The 24,128-nt window shown below is 38.9% G+C and overlaps 1 protein-coding gene and 1 pseudogene across 1 annotated transcript; both read left to right on the plus strand.

Moving 5' to 3' along the window:
• Window positions 1-6,830: 6,830 nt before the first annotated feature.
• On the plus strand, window positions 6,831-9,651 carry LOC138878455 (uncharacterized). The gene is made up of 2 exons (XM_070158135.1): window positions 6,831-7,140; window positions 9,623-9,651. Exons 1-2 carry the CDS (start codon window positions 6,831-6,833, stop codon window positions 9,649-9,651), a joined length of 339 nt encoding a protein of 112 aa, XP_070014236.1.
• Window positions 9,652-22,257: 12,606 nt separating this feature from the next.
• Window positions 22,258-22,947, plus strand: LOC104236930 (uncharacterized; annotated as a pseudogene).
• The last annotated feature ends 1,181 nt before the right edge of the window (window positions 22,948-24,128 follow it).

A 24,128-nucleotide genomic window follows, 5' to 3' on the forward strand; every position in this document is an offset into this window, starting at 1 on the left:
CTTCATTTTTTGTTTCATGTTAGTTAACTAGTAGTGAATTCAATTTGATAGTTATGAGTTAATTGTCTTTATTTGAAATTCATGTAAAACTTTGTAATAATGTTTTCCATTCTAAATTTTCATTAAAGTATAGTTATGATTGAATTGTTAAGATAGGGAACATGGCATGAAGTTGGCTATTAGTTAAGTCCTATGACATTGTTAGTCAGGTATAGAGTATTCTGAAATATCAAGAAATTGCATGGTTAGTGTATTTCGATTGTTTGGTTGTGGATTAAGGTTAGATGTTGATAGTTGAATAAAGAGTAGTATAAAAATGTCAAAAACTATATTGCTAGTTTTACCTGATTTAGTTATGGATTGAATGATGTGAGTTATACGTTCATATATGGCGTGATAATAGGTATATATATAAACATTAAGGGATGATGAGTTGATGTATCTCATTATGATATTAAAATGCTATGAATGTTTTAGACATACAACTATGTTGCATGTAAGGCAATATTATTAATCGATTTATAATTCCCTTTCTTATCAAATTGATGCCTATTTACCATCTTAAATAAATAATTAGGCCTATTAGATTAAAAGCAAGTATATGAGAATAAGATGAGATATACAAATTGCAACACTTTATATCAATGACAATTAGAAATAGGATTTGCACTAATTAAATAATGAAAAATTGTTCAAAAATACTTCTTCCCTTCATAAATCATGTTTGTTAATTTCATATACAATTCATCCTTTGGCATATATATGTTGTAGTTGCTAGAATCATATTTTTATTTTTTTTTCTTTTGAACTTGAATAGTTGGGCTGAATATAATTTATATCCGGAAATTATAATCGACGGGCAACATTTAATAAATTGTGAATTTCTTTTAAAAGAATTCAAAGACATCCCTTGAATATGAATTTCTCAGTATTTTCATATAAAATGTGTAGATATAACAAACAATTTTGTGAAAAATTCATAATATCATTAAGAATATTTGGTGTAATTAGGGATACGTTCGCGTAATCTGATTATACCAATAAAAGCAATTCGAATTATGCGTACGCGCAATTTCGAGTGAATATGTAATATAAGGGATTTCTTCGAGGACGTTAAATTAATTTCATAAAAACCCGAGATGTGCGGTTCACTATTTAAGAAAAACAAATATTCTTGATTCGACACAATTTCGAAAAAATGATTGTTTAATAAATATATTATCAAAAGTTATCGTGTACACGTACGCGTGACACAATTCCGCATTTTTAAATTTATAACACGAATATACGTACGCGTAATTCGATTCAAAGAAGGATCCTTAATCACAATAAGTAAAAGCGGTAGTAAAATCACGTAACAAAAACGTATTTAGTAAAATCAAGATAATTAAGCCAATAATAAAAACAGTTAAGCGACCGTGCTAGAACCACGGAATTCGGAAATGCCTAACACCTTCTTCCGGATTAACAGAATTCCTTACTTAGGATTTCTGGTTCGCAGAATAATAAACAGAGTCATATTCTCCTCGATTCAGGGATTAAAATTGGTGACTTGGGACGCCTTAAAATTCCCAGGTGGCGACTCTAAAATAATTAAATAAATCCCGTTTCGACTGTCCTTCAATTGGAGAAAACTCCCCCATGCGCCCCGCGGGCACGGTAAAAAGGAGGTGCGACACACCAGACCTCAAAAATACATTCCAATCATGTTACTAAGTCCTAAAGCACCTCCCTAAGCTATCCGAACCATCGGAACTCACATCCGAGACCTATAATATATAAGCCAATATCTGATTGACTTTTCCAACTTAAGCTTCCTCAAAAGACACTAAGTGTCTCAAACCTTACCAAATTCTTTCTGAAACCAAGCCAACCAACCTGATCACATATAAAACCAATAGACAAAGCAATAAGAAACAAAATGGGGGAAACAGAGCGGTAACTCATGAGACGACGGGCCGAATCGTCATAGGATTTCGGATCGCTACAAGTTGGTATTAGAGCCCTAGGTTTATTTAGGTCTCGTGAGTCATGAGAAAGCTTAGTAGAGTCTGGAGGATTACTAAGGAGATGTCTGTACTTATCTTCTAGAGGCTATGGAGTTTTAGGAAAATTTCACTTATTTCTTTCCCTATCGTGCAATTTTATTCTATCATTGATGTTTGAATCATTCCATTCTTTTTCTCCCACAGATGGTGAGAACATGCACAATAGCTATAGCCAAGCATGAGCTAGAGACCGCTATTGCATCCATTACCAGGGGTAGAGGCAGAGGCGAAGCTCAACCTAGAGCTCGTGTAGCAGCACCCACTGTGGAGCCTTAGATTGATCATGAGGAGGAGATCCCAGCTCAGACTGCACAAGTCGGACCCACTCAGGTCACAGAGGTATTTATAGCCATTCTCGTGCTTAGGACGCTCTAGTCTATTTAGTGGGCCTTAGGGAGAATATGGCCTAGAACGGTGCATTTTTGGTAGGACCAACTATCTCTCAAGATGGGGGAGGAGCACAGACTCACGCTACTCACACTCCGGAGTAGATAGCTCCCATATATTAGACTCTAGTAGTCCAGCCAGTTAGGGTAGTTCAACTTGTTGTGCTAGACAGACCGGGGAGAGGCACGCGATGTCTTCTGAGGGATTGATGAGGTTTGATAAGTTCACAAAGCTCTTCCTTATTCACTTTAGTAGTGCACCTTCTGAGGACCCACAAGATTATTTAGAATGTTGCTACGAGGTGCTGAGCAACATGGTTATTGTAAAGTCCAACGGAGTAGACTTTGTAGTGTTTCAGATGACCGATTCAACCAAGAGATGGTAGTAGGATCATGTGCGAAACAAATCAGCTGGTTCGCTGCCGCACACTTGGGATCAATTCTCATAGTTGTTTTTGGAGACGTTTATTCCTTTCGCTTTGAGAGAGGAGTACCGTAGGATGTTTGAGCGCCTTCAGCAAGGTAGCATGACAGTTACCCAGTATGAGACCCTATTTGTGGACCTAGCTCGCCATGTAGTTATCTTACTCCATACTGAGAGAGAGAGAGTGAGGAGATTCACTGATGGACTTACTTTCAGTATTAGGCTACAGATGGCCAAGGAGATCGGAGATGATATTTCTTTCTAAAGGGCCGTAGAGATTGCTACACGGATAGAGATTGTTTGTGGTCAATATAGGGGGGTGTTATCTGAGAAGAGGCCTCATCATTCGGTGGTTGCAGTGGTGCCTCTTCTGAAGGTAGAGGTTCATTTGGTAGAGGCTATCCTCCCAGGCCGATTCAATTAGGGCTTTAGACATCCCATGGTGCTTTGGGTAGTCGTGGTTCTTATGGGTCTCATCTTGAGCAGCTAGCCTACAACACACCATAGATCATATTAGTGCACCTCCAATCCAGAGTTATCAGGGTGGTTATCTAGGTCGAAATGGCCAATTCCAAGGTCAGCAGTCACAGCAGCCGAGGGCTTGTTATACTTGAGAAGATCCAAGGCACGTTGTGAGATTTTTCCCTAGGTAATATGGTAGCATGCCATAACAGAGTTCTCGTGATATGGTTCCAACACCGGTTGTTTCACCACTCGCTCAGCCAGCTAGAGGCAGGGGTCAGAATGCTAGAGGTAGAGGTTAGGCCATTAGAGGTGGAGGCCAGCCAGCTAGAGGTCGTCCAAGAGGCGGAGGTCAGAGTGGTGGGGTCCTTCTTCATTTTTATGCTTTTCCAGCTAGACTTGAGGCAGAGTCATCTAACGTCGTCATCACATGTATTATTTTAGTTTGCCATAGAGATGATTCAGTTCTATTTGATTCGGGCTCTACTTATTTCTACGTGTCATCCTATTTTGCTTAATATCTGGTTATGCCTCGTAATTCTTTGAGTGCTCCTATATATGTGTCCATGCCTATGGGAGATTCTATTATTGTAGATTGTGTTTATCGCTCATGTGTGGTTTCTATCAGGAGCCTTGAGACTAGTATAGATATCCTACTTTTGGATATGGTGGACTTTGATGTTATCTTGGGCATGGATTGGCAGTCATCTTATCACGCTATATTGGACTGTCACGCTAAGACGGTAACCTTAACCATGCTGGGATTGCCTCAATTAGAGTGGAGAGGGACTCCTGGCCATTCTACTAGCATGGTTATTTCTTATGTGAAGGCTCAACATATGGTCAAGAAAGGATGTCTAGCATATTTGGCCTATATTCGTGATCCTAGTGCGGAGGTTCCTTCCATGGATTTAGTACCAGTTGTACATGGGTTTCCAGAGGTGTTTCCTCCAGATTTGCCGGGGATGCCACCCGACAGAGATATCGACTTTTGTATTGACTTGGCTTTGGGCACTCAGCCTATTTCTATTCCACCATACCGTATGGCCCCAGCTGAGTTGAAAGAAATGAAGGAGCAGTTACAGGATTTGCTTGATAAGGATTCATTAGACCTAGTAACTCACCCTAGGGTGCACCAGTGTTATTCGTGAAGAAGAATGATGGTACGATGAGGATGTGTATTGATTACCGGCAGTCGGATAAAGTCACTATAAAGAACAAGTATCCTTTACCGAGGATTAATGACTTATTTGATCAACTTCAGGGTGCCAAAGTGTTTTCGAACATTAACTTGAGATCTGGCTACCATCACTTGAAGATTAGGACATCGGATGTCCCTAAGACAGTCTTCTAGACTCGGTATGGGCATTATGAGTTCCTAGTGATGTCATTTGGCTTGACAAATGCCCCGGCAACATTTATGAATTTGATGAACCGGGTATTCAAGCCTTTTCTGGATTCTTTTGTGATCGTCTTCATATATTTTGGTATACTCCTGTAGTCGAGAGGAGTATGAGCAGCATCTACGGATTATACTTCAGACCTTGAGGGATAGTCAGTTATATGCCAAGTTTTCAAAGTGTGAGTTTTGGTTGGATTTGGTTTCCTTTTTGGGGCATATATTATCTTCCAAATGCATTAAATTGGATCCTAAGAAGATTGAGGCAGTTCAAAACTGGCTAGACCTACTTCAGCTACAAAGATTAGGAGGTTTCTAGGTTTGATAGATTGTTATATCCGGTTCGTAGAGGTGTTTTCATTTGTCATAGCCTCATTAACTAGATTGACCAAGAAGGGTGCTCATTCAGGTGGTCCAACGAGTGTGAGTTGAGCTTTTAGAAGCTCAAGACTGCTTTGACTACAGATCCGGTGTTGGTGTTGCCTAAGAGTTTGGGATCCTACACTGTGTATTGTGATGCATTGCATATTGGGATTTGTGCAGTATTGATGCAGGGTGGTAGGGTGATTACATACACGTATCGGCAGTTAAAGGCTCATGAGAAGAATTACCCTGTTCATGACATAGAGTTGGTAGCTATTGTTCATGCATTGAAGATTTGGAGGCATTACCTCTACGGCGTGTCATGCAAGGTATTCACAAATCATCGGAGTCTAGAGCACTTGTTCAAGCAAAAGGATCTAAATTTTAGACAGCACATGTGGTTAGAGCTGTTAAAAGACTATGATATCACCATTTTGTATCATCGTGGTAAGGTTAATATGGTGGCTGATGCCTTGAGTATAAAGGTTGTAAGTATGGGTAGCCTTGCATATATTCCAGTTGGTGAGAGAGCGCTAGAATCAGATGTTCACGCCTTGGCCAATCAGTTCGTGAGGTTAGATGTTTCTGAGCCTAGTCAGGTTCTTGCTTGCACGGTCTCTCGGTCTTCTTTGTATGAGCGCATCAAAGAGCGTCAGTATGACGACCCCCATTTGCTTGTTCTTAAGGACACGGTACAACACAGTGATGCCAAAGATGTTTCTATTTGGAGATGATGGGGTGTTATAGATGTAGGATAGGATTTGTGTGCCTAATATGGATGGGCTGCGGGAGTTCATTCTTGAGGAAGACCATAGTTCGCATTATTCCATTCATTTGAGTGCCACCAAAATATACCAAAATTTGAGGCAGCATTATTGGTGGAGAAGAATGAACAGAGATATAGTAGAGTATGTGGCTCAGTTTTTGAACTGCCAGCAGGTGAAGTACGAGCATCAGAGGCATAACATTTTGCTTCAGAGACGTGAGATTCCCGAGTGGAAGTGGGAGTATATTACCATGGATTTTTTTATTGGGCTTGCACGAACTTTGAAGAAATTTGACATAGTATGGGTCATTATAGATAGGTTGACCAAGTCAGCATATTTCATAATGGTGGTAACTACCTATTCTTCAGAGTGGCTGGCTCAGATCTATATCCGCGAGATTGTTCATCTTCACGGTATGCCAGTGTCTATTATTTATGATCGGGGCACGCAATTTATGTCGCATTTTTGGAGGGCAGTACAACGCGAGTTAGGCACACGATTTGAGTTGAGTACAACATTTCACCCCCAGATAGATGGACAGTCCAAGCGCGCCATTCAGATCTTGGAGGATATGCTTCACGTATGTGTTATGGATGTTGGGGAATTTTGGGATCAATTCTTGCCGCTTGCGAAGTTTGCCTACAACAATAGCTACCAATCGAGTATTCAGATGGCTTCTTATGAGGCCTTATATGGGAGGCAGTGTCATTCTCTAATTGGTTGGTTTGAGCCGGAAGATGCTCGGTTGTTGGGTGGTGGTATCGGGATGCCTTGGAAAAGGTCAAGATGATTCAGGATCGACTTCGTACAACACAGTCTAGGCTAAAGAGTTATGTCAATCGGAGAGTTCGTGATGTTGCATTCATGGTTAGATTGAGGGTTTTGCCCCGGGTTTCATTTATGAAGGGTGTTATGAGGTTTGGAAAGAAGGGCAAGTTGATCCCTAGATATATTGGTCCTTTTGATATCCTCAGGAGAGTGATGGAGGTGGCCTACAAGCTTACATTGTCACCTAGCTTATCAGCAGTTCACCCAGTGTTCCATATTTCCATGCTTCGGAAGTATTACGGTAATCCGTCCTATGTATTAAATTTCAGCTCAGTTCAATTGGACAAGGATTTGACTTATGAGGAGGAGCCGATGGCTATTATAGCACTGCAGGTCCAGAAGTTGAGGTTTAAGAGTTATCCTTCTGTTAGAGTGCAGTGGAGAGGTCAGCCGTTCTATGAAGCTACGTGGGAGACCGAATCTGATATGCGGAGCAGATACTCCCACCTTTTCACTAGTCCAGGTATTTTTCTATGTCTGTTAGAGGACGAATGTTTTTTTTAGAGGTGGAGAATATGACGACCCGATAGGTCAATTTAATTTGTAGCCTTTATTTCGGTATTTAGAGACCTCTATTAGCTATATTTAGTAATTCTCGACTTGCGTGCGCAGTCCGTATCTTTTTTCGGAAAGATTTTATATGAAAATTTAAAGAAACATGATTCTTGGCATTAAAAATAACTTGAGTTGACTACAGTCAACATTTTGTGTAAACGATCTCAGATCAATATTTTGATGACTCTGGTGGGTCCATGTTGTTATTTTGGACTTTGGCGTATGCTCAGAATTGAATTCGGAAGTCCCTAACTTGATTTTACTTGATTTGTCGAAAGTTAGTAACTTGAAGGTTTAAATATTTTTTAGGTTTGACCGTAGGTTGACTTTATGTCTAGCGGGTCCAAATTTCAGTTCAGAACTTGGTATAGCTTCATTTTTCTATTTGAAATATGTCTGCAAAATTTGGTTCCAAACGGAGTTGATTTGATTGGATTCGGACACTCAGTTGTAAATTTGGAAGTTCTGGAGTTACTTTGAAAATTTCATGCATTTTGATGTCTGATTCATAGTTCTAGGTATTATTATAGTATATTGATCACACGAGTGAATTTTTATGATGTTATTACACTTGTGTGCATGTTTGGTTTAGAACCCGATGGGCTCGGGTGAGTTTCGGATAGGATATGGACCTTTTTGAACTTAAAGAAAATGTGGGTTTCATCTGTTTTGCTACGGACCTTTTTGAACATAGAAAATGCTGGTTTCACCTATTTTTTAGTGTCTGATGTCTTGAGCTTCACAATCGCAAAGGGGAAGTTGGGCTATGGGTGAATTTCTTCTACACGAACACGGGGAAGCGATCACGAACGCGGAGCAATGGAGGGATTACCCTTAGGGAACGCGACCGTTGCCTCGCGAACATGCTGGGTTGTGGTATCTGGGGGTAGGCTGGGTAGTACTCAATGCAAACGCGAACCTAAGCTCGCAAATGCGAAGGCAAGGGGGTGAGGCCATAGCGAACACGTAGGCCTTTTTGGCCACTGTGCATCACGACTATGTCAGGTGATTTGTGAACGCGAAGAGCACCTGACGTCCAGTGTTTATAAATTTTCAAAACGAGATTTGAGTTATTTTTTACCATTTACAAGTTTGAGCTCGGCCTAGAGGCGATTTTGAAGAGATATTTCATCCCAAATTTATAGGTTAGTAGGTTTTAACTTGTCTCCTTACATTTCTATGAGCACCCATTGATTTTAATCTTTAATCTATGCCTTTTCATCGTAGAAATTAGGTATTTAGGTAGAAATTGAGTATTTTCAGAAATTGAGATTTAGACCTCAAATTGAGGTAGATTTCAAAACTAATCACATAACCAAGCTCGGTGGTCAATAGGTAATTGGATTTTGGTTCGAATCTCAGGTTTTGACCAAGCGATCCCAGGGTTGACTTTTTCCAAAATCATTAAAGATCGAATCGTTTTCACTCGTGTGTAGTTTCTAAGCCTATATTAAATTATTTGAACTATATTTGATTGGTTTGGAGGCTAATTCTAGAGGAAAAGCCGTGGTTGAGCATTGATTTGATTACAGAATGAGGTAAGTGTCATAGTTAGCCTTAAATTAAGATATTAGGACTTGTTGGTTTATTTACTACGTGAATTATGTGTGGGAATGACACACATGTGAGGTGACCAATATATATACGTTGTTATTGGGTTAAAGCATGCAGGTGGTAATTATTTCTTTATTCTAAGTTGTTTACTTCACTTTGTTTCTTCGTGCTTATATTAGATTATTACTTTTAGTTATTCGTCTCATATTTATTGTATATTTTGAAGATGTTGGTATTTTTAAAAGTTGAGTTCGATATCCTGGCACTATAATTGAAGTAAAATTATTTCCCGCCTTGTATTTATTATTTGGATTTGTATAGTTGATTTGGTGAGGGAGAATGAAAAGCACGAAGGGTGTTGCCGTGCATTATTTTCATTCATTATCATATATTGAGAGATGTTGAGAGTAAAAGTACGAAGGGTGATGTCATGCCAGTAAGTAAAAGCACGAAGGATGATGTCGTGCCATTTCATTTATGATATTACATGGTGAGGACGAGAGTAAAAGCATAAAGGGCGATCTCGTGCCATCTTCATTTCATTGCCTTACTTGATTTCCGGTTTTGGTGATTTACTTGGTTATGTTGTTGCCTATTTCGGAAAATGTTTATTTTGTGATTTCGAACTTTCCATTTATTTCCCCTTTCGCATGTCCCCTCTTAGTTAATATTTTATTGGTCTTCCTGTTATTTGCTGCTTTGTATATATTTATACAGGATTTCTACGTAGGTGTCGTGTCATAGCCTCGTGACTACCTCGTCGAGGTTTGGCTCAACACTTGAAAAATACATTGGGTCGGCTGTACTCATGTTACAGTTCTATACTTCTTGTGCAGATACTGATATTGGTCTCAGCAGTGCTTAGAGGTACGTCTGCTTGGATCACATTGCTTCGGAGACTTGACGTTGATCTGCTGGCGTTCGCAGACCTTGAAGTCCTCTTCCATTTCCTACCTTTACTATTTATCTCATTCGAATAGTTGTATTTATTTCGAACTATACTTGTAGACTTTTAGTTGCTCATGTACTTGTGATACCAAACTTCTGGGGTTGAGTTAGACCGCGTTATGTTATGGGTTTTTTCATGTATTTCAGCTTTAATCTTTGTTAGTAATTGTTATTATTCTGTTTTGAACTGTTTAATTATTAAATTGTTAAACTAATGTTGGCTTGCTCAGTAAGTGGACGTTAGACACCATCACAACTCTGAAGTTGGAATTCCGGGTTGTGACAGTGTAATTGTGGGGAGAAGTAATTACACTTTCTATATTTTCCTTCAAATGCTATAAACTCACATGCTATATTTTACATGATAAAATTATTATAAATATTTCAATCTTGCAAATAAAAAGTTTTGATGATTAAAGTTTTCCATGAACACGAATATGACTCCATGTCTTTTTAAATGATATGTAAATAATAACGAAATAAAAAGATAATATTATATGGCTATTGATCCTAGTTCTAAAGTTAATGATTTTAGGCCAAAAGTGCCAAATGTCAAGAAATATTTTAGGAGTCTTATTATGTAACTTACAAAGTATAGGCTAAAGGTGCCTAATACCTGAAGCTACACGAGCCGGTATAAGACTAAGGGTGTACCATTAACTTGGACGACTAGATAGTCTCCCTTGGCTGGGGTTAGTAATTTGCTAGCAAATTAATATTGATCCACACGATATTATGGTGAGATAATTTAGCTGATCAGGCTGAGATTGAATTTCATGCGTACACATGATAGTTTAATAGAATGTCGGTAACTAATGAACTCCCGCCCAAGATGATAGGTTTGTTTGAAAATTCAAATTCTCAAAAGTCTTATGAAATCAAATTGATGTTTGTTTAAACTGCATAGTATTTTTTCATGTCTCCTTCATATATTCTTGGCTTATTTTTTGTGAGGGAGTTTACGATGCATACGAGTACTATTCATCATATATTTATGTCTCTTTTATCGAGGGAACTGCTTCTTTTTCATTGATGCATGTAGTACTACTCTTGATGGCGTGGACCCTCGTTAAGCGGCTTCCTCATCCTCTAGTCTTTTGATGAGCTCCATTACATGTTCGGAGACGCCATTTATGTTACGGACATTTGGATTTTCTTTTGGGTATAACCGGGATCTCATCACAGATATGTTTGGATTTATCTCTAGCGTTAAGGTCTCTGTCAAGCACTCTTATAAAGTTATCTTCAAGTTCTCATAATCAACTAGCTACCTCATCCATATAGCATGAACTTACTCGAAGTGCTTTCTCCTGTTATGATGGTATTTACCAAGAACTCTAAACAATCAGAGTGCCGATTCTGTTTCAACAGAAGCATGATAGAACTTTAAGGTTTTTGCATCGATTATAGAATGATAAAATTGGACGAAACAAAAAGTGAAAACCTATAATAAAGGGGTTTGAACTCTCAGTTGATTCAAATCAAGCATTTCGCTCTTCTTCTAACTCCACTCTTCCTAACTCAATTCGGTATAAAGAATAGAAACTTTTTAGCATTGAGAGTGCTATTAGGTGTATAATTCAATTCTAGTATAAAGAACTTCTCCAATAATTCCAATTCCTTGAAAGCCTAGAAGTATCTTCCTCTAGTTGACCTATACTCTCCCTTATTAGGATTCTGAGTTCGTACCATATCCATGCCTATCTACACTGATAATTCATGAATCAATTCCAATCATTGAATTAACAAGGACAAGTCATATTGTTATTGAGGCTCCATAGACACATCGGGTAAAGTTGTGTTTTTTTGTCATTTCTATTGAGGTCTCATCTGGCATGTATGAATAACTTCTTTTGTTATTAATTTCAAGTTTATGCAAGGCAAATCATTTTAAGAAAGATTTTATGTTTCTAAATCGTTTATGGATTATGAAAAGCAAACCATGAAATGTTAGTTCGCTCGATTAAGTTAAGGCTTGAATGCCTTGTCCGCCCTCTAAGGTTGGGGTGTGACGCTCGAGTTCGGAACCAAAGTGACAAAAAAATTGACCAAAGAATCAAAATATCGGGTGAAAAAAAGTACATATAGAGTATAGTTAACATGTATTGTATGAGTTTGAACTAACGTCTCAACTTAACGTTAGCCAAAGTTAAACAAATTTAACGCATACCAATCATGCGCTATGCTTCCCCTTATTTTAAACGCCCAGCCTGAGACTTTCTCCTTCCCCCTCCCCCGGTTCCCCCTTCTCCTCCATCAAATACACCTTTGGAGCTTTCCCCAAATGCCAAAATATTCATTTTTTAAATTAATTTTATATTTAAACTCAAAATTTATGGCATAATGAAGACGTGGAACAAGACTGTAGGGGCCAACTTAAAAAAAGAGCGATTTTAAAGCTTTTGAAAAGTTAGGGATTTCTCAGTTGATGTATTTTCTTAACTTCTTGAACTACATTATTGAATATACGGAAAAGGGTCATATATGCTAGTGAACTATGCGAATTAAGACAGATATGCTCGTCATTAATAGTTTGGCATATATATGCCCAATCTGTCCAATACTTGCTCATTCATGTCCTTGGTTTAACTGAACTACTATTTTGTCTTTCTTAAATAATTAATAAATTGTATGATAATCATATTTATTTATTTGAGTGATTTTTTAATCGATTATTTTTGGTTATACATCATTTCGGAAAGTAATCCTACTAAAAGTAGTAATTGATAATTATTTATTATTTTAATAATATAATATTTGAATTAGTTTGTGCTTTCTTCAAATATATTACCATCTATTTTTATTTTTTTCACAATCTATTTTTATTTTTCACAAATCTATTTTTATTAATTAATTATTTCATAAATAGAAATACACAGGTTGTGTATTTTATTGGTTTAGCATAAACATTAGTCTTGGTCTCTTGGATCAAGATATGGAGGCAGGAGCTCCTTTATTCCCAGTTCTTCTACTACAACTGTCATGGGCGGCTTTCCAGTCGTGCCCCATGACCCCTTGGGCGCGCCCCGTGGCGTCCTAGCATGCCTCCCAATGCCTAGCGCCACGGACGGCCCCGTGGTCATGGCCACGCCAAGTGACAAGCGCGCATGTGCCTCTGTCGCCCCACCGATATCCCTCGCCAGCGCCCAACCGCAGGCGGATGCCAACAGTGTCGCGCGCGTAGACAACGCCGTGCACGCAGACCCTGATGCCAAAGACTATGCTACTGACAACGGACCTGTTTCTGCCTTGTAGAAAACTAAGTTTTTTCATTGTAAATATAGAGTAGTTTTATTCCATGTACTTCCATTATGATTCTCTAGCTTAATCAAGTCTAGTCTTGTAGCTTTGGTTTATTTTTTTTAAGTATTATCAGGAGGGATCAAGCAATCAAACTTTCTAGAAAGCAAACAATTCTCTGTACTGGTGTCTCTCCCCCTCGACACCGCGTTGCCTTTCTGTAATAGCTTTCATTAATGCCATCAAGATTTCTTTCATTCTCAATCCTCATTTCTATTCTCTCAATTGCTCTTGACATTGATTTTCCCGTACGACACTGACAATCCAGTCTAGCGTATGGAGGGGACTTCAGTTGGCGGACAGTAACTGCACTGACATCAGTTGCTTAGCCTTACGTCGCCCTTCCAAGTAATCTCAGGAAGGCGCCGCGTAATAGTTAGTATAAGAGCCAGGTTCAACATTAGATGAGGGAACGCATTGCTATTACCACCATTTCTGACCATGGTGAATCATGGGGACCGCATTGCGGCCCTTGAACAGACGGTTGACGGATTACGACCCATTGTGGATACGGTGCCTGAACTAAGAACCAGCCTATGGCAAAGGTTGGACGACCTGGACCGTAAGGTGCTCCAGGCCGAAGTTGACATAGAAAACATCAGTCGTGATTCCGAGGGAGACCGGCAATCGGCAGCCACAGAGGCAGCCGAAAGTTTTGGCAAATTCGAGGGACTCCAACAGGAGCGTGTTGAGGATTTAGCTTACAGGGCACAAGAGGCAGACAGGGTGACTGCCATGCAACAAACTATTGACGACTTGACAGACAAACTCAATGTTGTCAATGCTGCTTTACAGGGACTGCTTCGAGGTAGTGGAAACGAAATCGGGGGCGCTGCAAACCCCACTTCCGCGACACAAAAACTAAAAATTCCTGAGCCAAAGCCATACGGTGGATCTAGGAATGCCAAAGAAGTGGAAAACTTCATCTTTGACATCGAATAGTACTTTGATGCCGTTGGAGGCCTAGAAGAAGCTAAGAAGGTAGCAACTACTACCATGTATCTTCAGGGTGATGCTAAACTCTGGTGGCGGGTGAAGTACGAAGTCATCAAGGCCGGTAAAGATGCTCTCGAGACATGGGCAGAACTGAAGGCAGCCATACGCCTATAGTTCTTCCCCGAAAATATGGAATACAATGCAAGGAGGAAGCTACGGGAGCTCCGCCAGACCAAGTCAGTGCGGGACTACGTGCGGGAATTCTCCATGCTCATGCTAAACATACGTGACATGGGGAACAAAGACAAGCTCTTCACCTTCCTAGAAGGGTTGAAACCTTATGCCAGCATGGAACTACAAAGACAAAGGGTAGATACCCTACCCAAGGCGATCCAAGAAGCTGAATGCCTTGGGGACTATCAAGTGGAAGCTCAGAAGGATCGGCCTCAGCCGCATGTCCGAGCGGGAGTCAAAGGGGGCCAACCTAGCAATGGTGGCTCTAGCAGAAGTGGGGGAGATCGGAGTGCAACCAAATCTATGGCTCCCTCCTCAGGCAGTAATAGTGTTGCGTCAAACAACAATGACCGGGGGAGAAAGCCTCTTTCGGGATGTCGTCATTGCGGCAGACCACATTGGAATAATGAGTGTCCACTTGCATAGATGAACGCCCATCAAGCCTTTGATGATGGGATAGATGATGACACAGATGATGCAGACCAGACCGAGCCAGTAGGTTCCTTCAATGCAATTGTTAGCTCCATTTCTGAGGCCTTAGCGGGAACCAGTGCTGGCATCCGTAAGAAGAAGGACTCCTGCCCAAAGACCAAGAAAGGGAAAAAGAAGGCGGATGAGAATAATCCTCCTAAACAAGAGAGGACCTTAATGTTCGTTGAGATGAAGGTAAATGGCAAGCCCATTCGGGCGATGATAGACACGGGTACTACCCACAACTACTTAGCCTCGACTCAGGTGGAGCACCTTGGTCTAGTTGTAGGAAAGGGCAGAGGTAGTGTCAAGGCTATCAACTTACCTCCTCAGCCAGTGGGTGGGATAGCCAAAGAAGTACCAGTGAAGCTTGGCCCTTACGAAGGAAAATTAAACCTGCGCGTGGTGATCATAGAGGACTTCGAGTTGATAGTTGGTTCGGAATTCCTGAGGCAAACCAACACCATGCCTATGCCATATGATTACATGTTACTGATGATGGGAGCAAACGGTACCAAGCCCTGCATTATCCCGTGCATGCCTATGAAGATGGCCGTGGAAAACATCTCGGCCTTGCAGTTGAAGAAGGGGGTCAAAAGACATGAACCTACATTCCTGGGAACCCTCCGCATTGAAGATATAGAACGCTCCTCGGGTCCTATTCCTGAGCCCGTGAAGGAGCTACTATTAGAGTTTGAAGATGTCATGCCACAAGACATGCCAAAGTGACTATCGCCTAGGCGCACTGTGGACCACAAGATAAAAATGTTGGTTTCATCTATTTTGCTACGGACCTTTTTGAACATAGAAAATGCTGATTTCACCTGTTTTTTAGTGTCTGATGTCTTGAGCTTCACAATCACAAAGGGGAAATTGGGCTATGGGCGGATTTCTTCTACACGAACACGGGGAAGCGATCACGAATGCGGAGCAATGGAGGGATTACCCTTAGGGAATACAACCGTTACCTCGCAAACATGCTGGGTTGTGGCATCTGGGGGTAGTATGGGCAGTACACTATGCAAACGCGAACCTAGGATTGCAAATGCGAAGGCAAGGGGTGAGGCCATCGCGAACACGTAGGCCTTTTTGGCCACTGTGCATCACGACTATGTCAGGTGCTTTGTGAAGGCGAAGAGCACCTGACGTCCAGTGTTTATAAATTTTCAAAACGAGATTTGAGTTATTTTTTACCATTTTCAAGTTTGAGCTTGGCCTAAAGGCGATTTTGAAGAGATATTTCATCCCAACTTTATAGGTTAGTAGGTTTTAACTTGTTTCCTTTCATTTATATGAGCACCCACTGATTTTAATCTTTAATCTATGCCTTTTCATCGTAGAAATTAGGGATTTAGGTAAAAATTGAGTATTTTCAGAAATTGAGATTTAGACCTTAAATTGAGGTAGATTTCAAAACTAATCACATAACCAAGCTCGGTGGTTAATATGTAATTGGATTTTGGTTCGAATCTCAGGGTTTGACCAAGCGGTCCCAGGGTTGACTTTTATTGACTTTTCCCAAAATCATTAAAGATTGAATCGTTTTCACACGTGTGTAGTTTCTAAGCCTATTTTGAATTATTTGAACTATATTTTATTATATTTGATTGGTTTGGAGGCTAATTCTAGAGGAAAAGCCGCGGTTGATCATTGATTTGATTACAGAGTGAGGTAAGTGTCATAGTTAGCCTTGAATTAAGATATTAGGACTTGTTGGTTTATTTACTACGTGAATTATGTGTGGGAATGACACACATGTGAGGTGACCAATATATATGCGTTGTTATTGGGTTAAAGCATGCAGGTGGGAATTATTTCTTTATTCTAAGTTGTTTACTTCACTTTGTTTCTTCATGATTATATTAGATTATTACTTTTAGTTATTCGTCTCATATTTATTGTATATTTTGAAGATGTTGGTATTTTTGAAAGTTGAGTTCGATATCCTGGCACTATAATTGAAGTAAAATTATATCCCGCCTTGTATTTATCATTTGGATTTGTATTGTTGATTTGGTGAGGGAGAATGAAAAGCACGAAGGGTGTTGTTGTGAGCACGTGATTTTTGCCTCACAAGAACTACTCCAAAAGAAATCACAAATAATTTTTCTTTGTATGCAATTTTTAGAATTTATGTGGCATTCTTTTTGGATAATTATTTGTGTTTTGTCCGTAAATGTTTACTTTGTTATAGTTAAATGAAAAATAAAATAAAAATACATGTTGCATGCATATCTAGGATTTAATTATGCATTTAAGAATTAATTAAAAAAAGAAAAATCACAAAAATATGCATTTATCCTATTTTTGTCATTTAAATGTGTCATTGTGTGATTAATGTTTTGTATTGTGTGTTAATGGTTGTTAAAGGGTGATTAATATTTTGTAAGGTTAATTTTGATTTTTATAATTAAAATTAGGAATTTAATAATTAGGAATTAAAGGGAAAATAGAAAAAAAATTGGGTTGGGCCGTTTTAATTGACAAAAAATCAAGCCCAAAACAAAGCATTTACCCGGCCCAGGTCAGTCAACCCAAAGACCATCAAACGACATAGTATAGGGCAAATACTACGTCGTTTGATGATGCCCAGTCAGTTAATTTCAAAGACAAACCATACGACGTCGTATGGTTGAATTTGATCGGGGCCGTTCGTTATTTCTGATCCAAGGGCTCCCAGAGCTTTGACAAAACCCGTAATCCCCTACCCGATCCATTGCCCGGGCCAACCCATCCCCATTTTGAACAAAACGGTGTCGTCCCCTTTAAGTGAATTGATCCTGGCCATAGATTTTGAGGGATCCAACGGCCAAGATCAATTTCCCCCTCTACTATAAAAGCATAATTCCTACCCCAGCCCCCAAACCAAACACCCCCTCCCTCTCCTGTTCATCATCGTCCTTGAGACGATACCCCAAACCCTAGCCGCCCTAACTCCCCCTCGCCTGAAACCCAGCGGCAACGACGCCGCCGGTCACCACCTTAACACCCCTGAACCCCCTGACCATCCTCTATCCAAATCTGGTAACCACTGAGCTCGAATCTTCCTGGAGTTTCTCGAAACTTTATTTGAAGATTCGAGCCAAACTCAGATCCAAACCAACCAGTCCCTAATTAACACTATAGCTTCTCCTGACTACCCTCACCATGGATCTGACAATCGTTTGTTTCGAATCTTCCTAAAACTCCTCGAATCTTCTTTTGAAGGTTCTAAACAAACATGAACTTGTCAGATGTGTTTCAGATTTACACTAGGTAACCCCCAAGCTTCTTTCACCCTAAACCACTCTTGATTTCCTTCAAATATGCCCAGAAAATGGTCAAACCCTAAATACAAGAAAAGTGGAACCCTAAAATGCCAAATCATGGAATTTTTCCGATTAAATGAGGGATTGAGGTCTAAGAGACTTTAATCGAGGTATTCTCAATTGAGAATACTTCGAATAAAGTCTGTTCAACCTCAAAAGGTCCGAATCCAAGTTGAGCCTATGTCCGTATAATTTTGAAGAATCAGAGGTATTTTTCATACTTCTTTTTTGTATCCTATGTGTGTATTGTTGCCTGTTTCAGTAATTTGTGTAATTTTCCTATCTTTTTATTTGATTCTGTCTCATACCCACTATACCCGTTTATCCGATCAAATTATTGCATTGTTTCTGTTTGTTGTGATTGTTTACAATATGTGTAATCAACTCGATTAAGTTCGTCGATTAGTTGTTTTATAAATCCCTGTTTCTGTTAATGCTGATTGAAACAACCTGTTTATCTATTTTGGATTGGTTGTTATCATTTGTTGTAGGTAATCAGTTAATTAGTTCTTGCCAATTAATTTGTTCTTGTTTGTTAAGTCAGATAAGTTCGTCAATTGTTGTTGTGTATGTTGGATATATGGCCACCTAATTTCAGGACATTGTCATTAAGTTGACAATGAACCTGCATTCACATCACCTTCATTCATATGCATATTAATTCAAGTCTGAATTTCTGTTTAAATAGTTCTGCTGAGTTCTGTGTGGTGTTAATATGTTTTTATTCAAGTTCAGTGTTTAGTCTGTTAGTTCCAGTTTGAATTTAGCCTTTGTCAATTCGCTATTAGACATTTGGTATGTTGGATCGATCATAGCTATTGCATTTCCCTGTTTGGCACAATCTGTGAGGATAGAATGTTTGTTTGATTGATTTTAGGAATTGGTTATTAGTTGTTAAACAGATTAGTTTAGATAATTGTTAAGTTTGGGCAGTTTTGGTCTGGGGCAGTAGTATTAAGGGATTTTCAGGGGTGTTTGGGGAATAAAACAGTTAGTATAATACTTTATTGCTAGTGCTTTATCAATGAGGTATTAATTAATCCTATTGGGAAACCAAAGGAAGTGGAGGGGCTGAAATTAAGGGAAAGTGCTGATTAATTAGAAAAGCAGTTTTAGTGTTATTTGAGTGGAAATTTTCTGATTTTAAAAGAAAGGGGCCATGCAGCACTTAAGGAAAGGGGGCAGACTTGTATAAGAAGGGGGTTAGGGACTGATTTCAGGAGAATAACAAAGGAGGAGAACAAAAATCTGAAAAAAGAAAAGAAGAGATAGAGAGAGAGAGAGAGAGCTGAAAATCAGTAGAGAAAACAAGAAAAGATAGACAGAGAAAAGAAACAGAAAAGAAAAAAAAACAGAAAAAGAGAGCACACACACACACACACAGAATCTGAAACAGATAGAGAAGAAATAAAGAAAATCAAAAACATAGTTTTCCTTGAATCTGCCCGGGTTTGTTTGTTGATATTGTTTGGGTTAAGTCTGAAATTTCCTAAGATTCGTGCTACTGTGCGTCTGGGCTTCACGGGTCTTGCTGTTTGTTGTTCAAATCCGCTGAATCATTGGCATTTTTCTGTTGTTGGGTTTTTGTTGTTGCTGCTACTGCTGAACTTTACCTCTTTTACCCTCATTTTCAGGTACATATCTGTAAACTCATGTCATGAAAAGCTTCAACATTGCAAGAAAACGAAGTTTGGAATTACAATTATGTCTTCTACTCATTTAAATTTATTAGTTTAAGTTTCAGTTTTGTTTTAGTTGGTTAATATAGTATTATACTTGACATGATAAACTATTAGCCAATTGACCTTTTGAAGTAGTAAGTTCTACGATAATCTTATTTATTTTGAAGTTTAGTGATGACATTTATTGTTTGAATTGTCGAGATAGGGAACATGGCAGAAAGTTGGTCATTAATTAAACTTTGTGACATTGTTGGCTAAGTATAGGATAGTATGGAAATATCAAGAAACTACATTACTAGCATATCTCGTCAAATATCCGATTTTGGTTAAAGCTAGATGATGTAAGTTGTATTTTGGTCGTATATGGCGTAATAACGGTTATGTGTATAACCAATAGGTAAAAGGTGAATTGATATAATCCGTTACATTTACGATGTTGGAATATTGCGAATGGTTCAGATGTATAACTACGTTACATATAATGTCATTTTATTAAATCATCTTGTAGATTAGTTCTCTTTCCAAACAACAAATGGTCCATTTATTTGAGAATGCGTCTAACTAATTTCTTAAAAATAGTATAAAAAAATATTGTCAATGATTTTTACAAAGTGTAGATTTAGTGTTTGTAAATAGTTTGCATAGGTTGAGAAAGAAAATCGGTTTAATTTTACCTATCCCGAATTCAATCATTGTAAGTGAATTAACCAAATAATTATAACTTTGAACTAAAAACAAGTAGATGAGAAGGAGGTGGGATTTATAAATACGAATTGCAACATTTTAAGTCAAAGATATACAAAATAGAGTCCGCCCTGAATAGAATAATTCTTCGAAAACTATTAGTTTGTTTATCCAATTAATTCTTTCCTAGTTTTGCATGTAATTCGCTTTTTTGGTATACGAATGCTGTATTAACTAATAAAATGGTAATTAGTTGCACGTTATTTATTTTTCATATCATTAATTCATTAAATTTAGATAGTTTTGAGGTATATAATTCATACGTTTAAAATATAACCTGTAGTCAACACCTAATAAATTTTGAATTCTTTTCAAGAAAATCTAGAGGCGTCCCAATCAGTGATTTCCCATGACTTTCATATTAAAAATAGGTGGACCTAATAAACACTTGAAGAAATTTTATATTACCATCAAGAATATTTTTGTGAAATTAGGGATACGTTCGCGTGACCTAATTACATTTTCTAAAGGCAGTTCGGATTATGCGTTCGCGCAACTTCGAGCAAACTTTTAATAAAAAGAGGTTCTTCGTAGAATCTTAAATTAATTTCATATAACCCGAGATGTGCAGTTCACTATTTAATCATACAAGAGTGATGAATGTTCTTAATTTTATTTTAAGCACAATTTTGAACATAAGTTTTTTATAATAAAAAATATAAAAATATTCTCAATCTTATTGTGTACACGTATGCGTGACACGATTCTTTACATTTATAAAAAATATATAATACGAATATACGTACGCGTGATTCATTTCAAGAAAGATCTATAATTGTAAACAATCTAAACAAAAGCGGTAATAAAATCAGGCAACGAGAAAAAATGTGTTTAGTAAATCGAGATAATTAAGCCAAGTATAAAAATGGTTAAGCTACCGTGCTAGAACCACGGAATTCGGGAATGCCTAACACTTTCTCCCGAATTAACAGAATTCCTTACTCGGATTTCTGGTTCGCAGAATGACAAACAGGGTCATATTCTCCTCGATTCGGGATTAAAACCGGTGACTTGGGACACTCTAAATCTCCCAAGTGGAGACTCTGAAATAAATGAACGAATCCCGTTTTGACTGTCCTTTAATTGGAGAAAACTCATTGCACCCTCGCGGCGTCGGAAAAAGGAGGTGTGACAGCTCTGGCGACTCTGCTGGGGACTAAAGTGGACCAGAACCACTGGTTCAGGGTTCAAGAATTCGAGCTTAAAATAACTGTTATAGTTGGCTTTATTTATTATCTGATTTTTACATGATATATGCCTAATGTGCTAAATGATGCTTTTACCGCTTTAATATTATCTGAATTGTGTATATAAAACTGCTACGAAACCCTTCTTCTTTCTGAGTCTTCTGAATTTATGGTGTACACGTGTGCGTGGCCCACCTTTCTGTTAAAAATCATACCAAATAAGACGAAGTTGGGACAAGTAACTAGGCCGGGTAGACTTTCGTGCTCCCGGTACGTTGCCCCCACTTCGGCTCAAGCTGTCCACTTGGGTAAGCTAGGTCTAGAATAATCTGCCTCAGGTTTTTCACTTAGAATAACTCAACCTCGTACCGTATCCCTAGTAGGAATGTCTATTTGCATCATGTACATTTGACCTTGGAGACTCAACACAGGGGTTGGGTCTGTCGAGGACAGGTGAACCCGAAATGAAAAGACCATCTTGATGCATCCTACTTGCTACTTGTGCATTCATTTTCCTCGGATTTGCTTGTTGACCAGCGTAATTGAAAAAAAAATCATGGTGAGAGTTGAGAAATAAAATGGGTCGTTTTGGAAAATTCACAAAATAGTGTCTGTTTTCAAAATGAGTCTTGATTTTGTTAAAAATAATCGCAGATACAAAATGAGCACCACCCAAAACCCACCATTCGCAGATGTAGATGAGTTTCTATTTCGGCTTTAGGTGTGGTGGCATGAGTTAGGAGAAGATGGTCAGAAATGGGTCGTTAAGCATTTGGGAACTCTTACAGATATTATGAAAGTTAAACCACGTGATGATTTGATTGCGGCGTTAGTAACTTTTTGGGACCCTGTTCACAATGTCTTTCGTTTCTCTGATTTCGAGCTTACTCCTACATTAGAAGAGATATCTGGATATGCTGGTTTTGACGGAGATTTGAGAAATCAAAAACTGATATTCCCAAAGGCTCCTTCAGTACATCGATTCTTTGGTCTTCTAAACATCAGTAATCAAATCAGAAAAAGTAATGTTGTCAATGGGTGTTGTTCTTTCAACTTCCTATACTCAAGGTTCGGAAAGCCAGACGGATTTGAAATCCATGAGAAGGGACTTACTAACAAACAGAACAAAGACACCTGGCGGATTCACCGACGCTTCGCTTTCATGGTGGCTTTTCTGGGAATCATGGTCTTCCCAAACAAAGAACGAACAATTGATATTCGCACAGCGAAAGTCGTGCAGGTCCTCACTACCAAGGAAAATCACACATTTGCCCCGATCATTCTCTCTGACATTTATCGGGCGTTGACTTTATGTAAATCAGGGGCAAAGGTCTTCGAAGGGTGCAAAATTTTGTTGCAAATGTGGATGATTGAACATCTCCAACATCAGCCCGAGTTCATGCAGTATGGTCCAAGCAATGATAATTTTATCAAGAGTTATGAAGAAAGAATAAAAGATTATAAGTCTCTAGAAGGGGTGGAAGCCTGGGTATCTCATCTAAGATCTTTAACGGCAAATCAAATTGAATGGACTTTGGGATGGCTCCCGGTAAGGGAAGTGATACACATGTCAACCTTGAATAATTATTTGCTGCTATTGGTATTGAGAAGCATCCAGCCATATGCACCACAGCGAGTTCTAAGACAACTAGGGAGATACCAAGTGGTGCCTGATGATGAGGATTTGAGTATGCAAGTAATCGAGTTACATCCCGAAGCCACTCTTCCCGAGGCTTTAATTCAGCAGATGTGGAATGGATGTCGATACTTGAAAGATGATACTCAAGTTCCAGACACAACAAAAGGTGAGATAAATCGAGGATATGCAAGATGGTTTGAGAAACGATCCCGCGTGGATGATGCATCAGAACTCGATCTAAGAAGGACAATAAAAAGACCCCATGTTCAAACCTTTAACGATAAAATCCAAGAGCGATTGATTTGGGGAGAAAAGGAAATAGGATACAAAGCGACTATCCATGCCTTAAAGGAAAATCTGAGGAACCTCAATTTGGAGAAAGACTTACAAGCACAAGAAGCAGAAGGCGAGAAGAAGAGTCTGGCTAGTAAGAATAAAAATCTTCACGCTCAATTTCAAAAAATGAAGAAAGCTTCTGAAACACCTATGAGGAGTTGGAAAGATCAAAAAATCATCGCCAATCTTTTAGAAAAAATGCAAGATTGTGATTCCATTTTGGCAAAAACCGAAAAGGCATTGAGCAAAGCTAAAGAAAGAATCCAACAATTAAACGAGGAGGCCAGATCTAATAAGGAATGCCAAGTAAGGCAATCCGAAGAAGACGGGGCACAATTCAAGAAAGAGAAAGACCGTTGGATGCATTCAGAAGCCCAACTTCATGCACAATTGGAAGAAGCAAGAAGATACAATAGGGAACATCAGCACGTGGACGTCGATAGAGAAAGAGCACAGGCAAGACTCGATCAGGCCAGACTCCGAGCTCAATTAGAGTCAGCTCTAGATTGCAAAGATCGTATAAGAGATATAGCCACCACTCGCCAACAGCAACTGCA

This window comes from Nicotiana sylvestris, chromosome 9, assembly GCF_000393655.2.
Source record: "Nicotiana sylvestris chromosome 9, ASM39365v2, whole genome shotgun sequence".
NCBI lineage: Eukaryota > Viridiplantae > Streptophyta > Magnoliopsida > Solanales > Solanaceae > Nicotiana > Nicotiana sylvestris.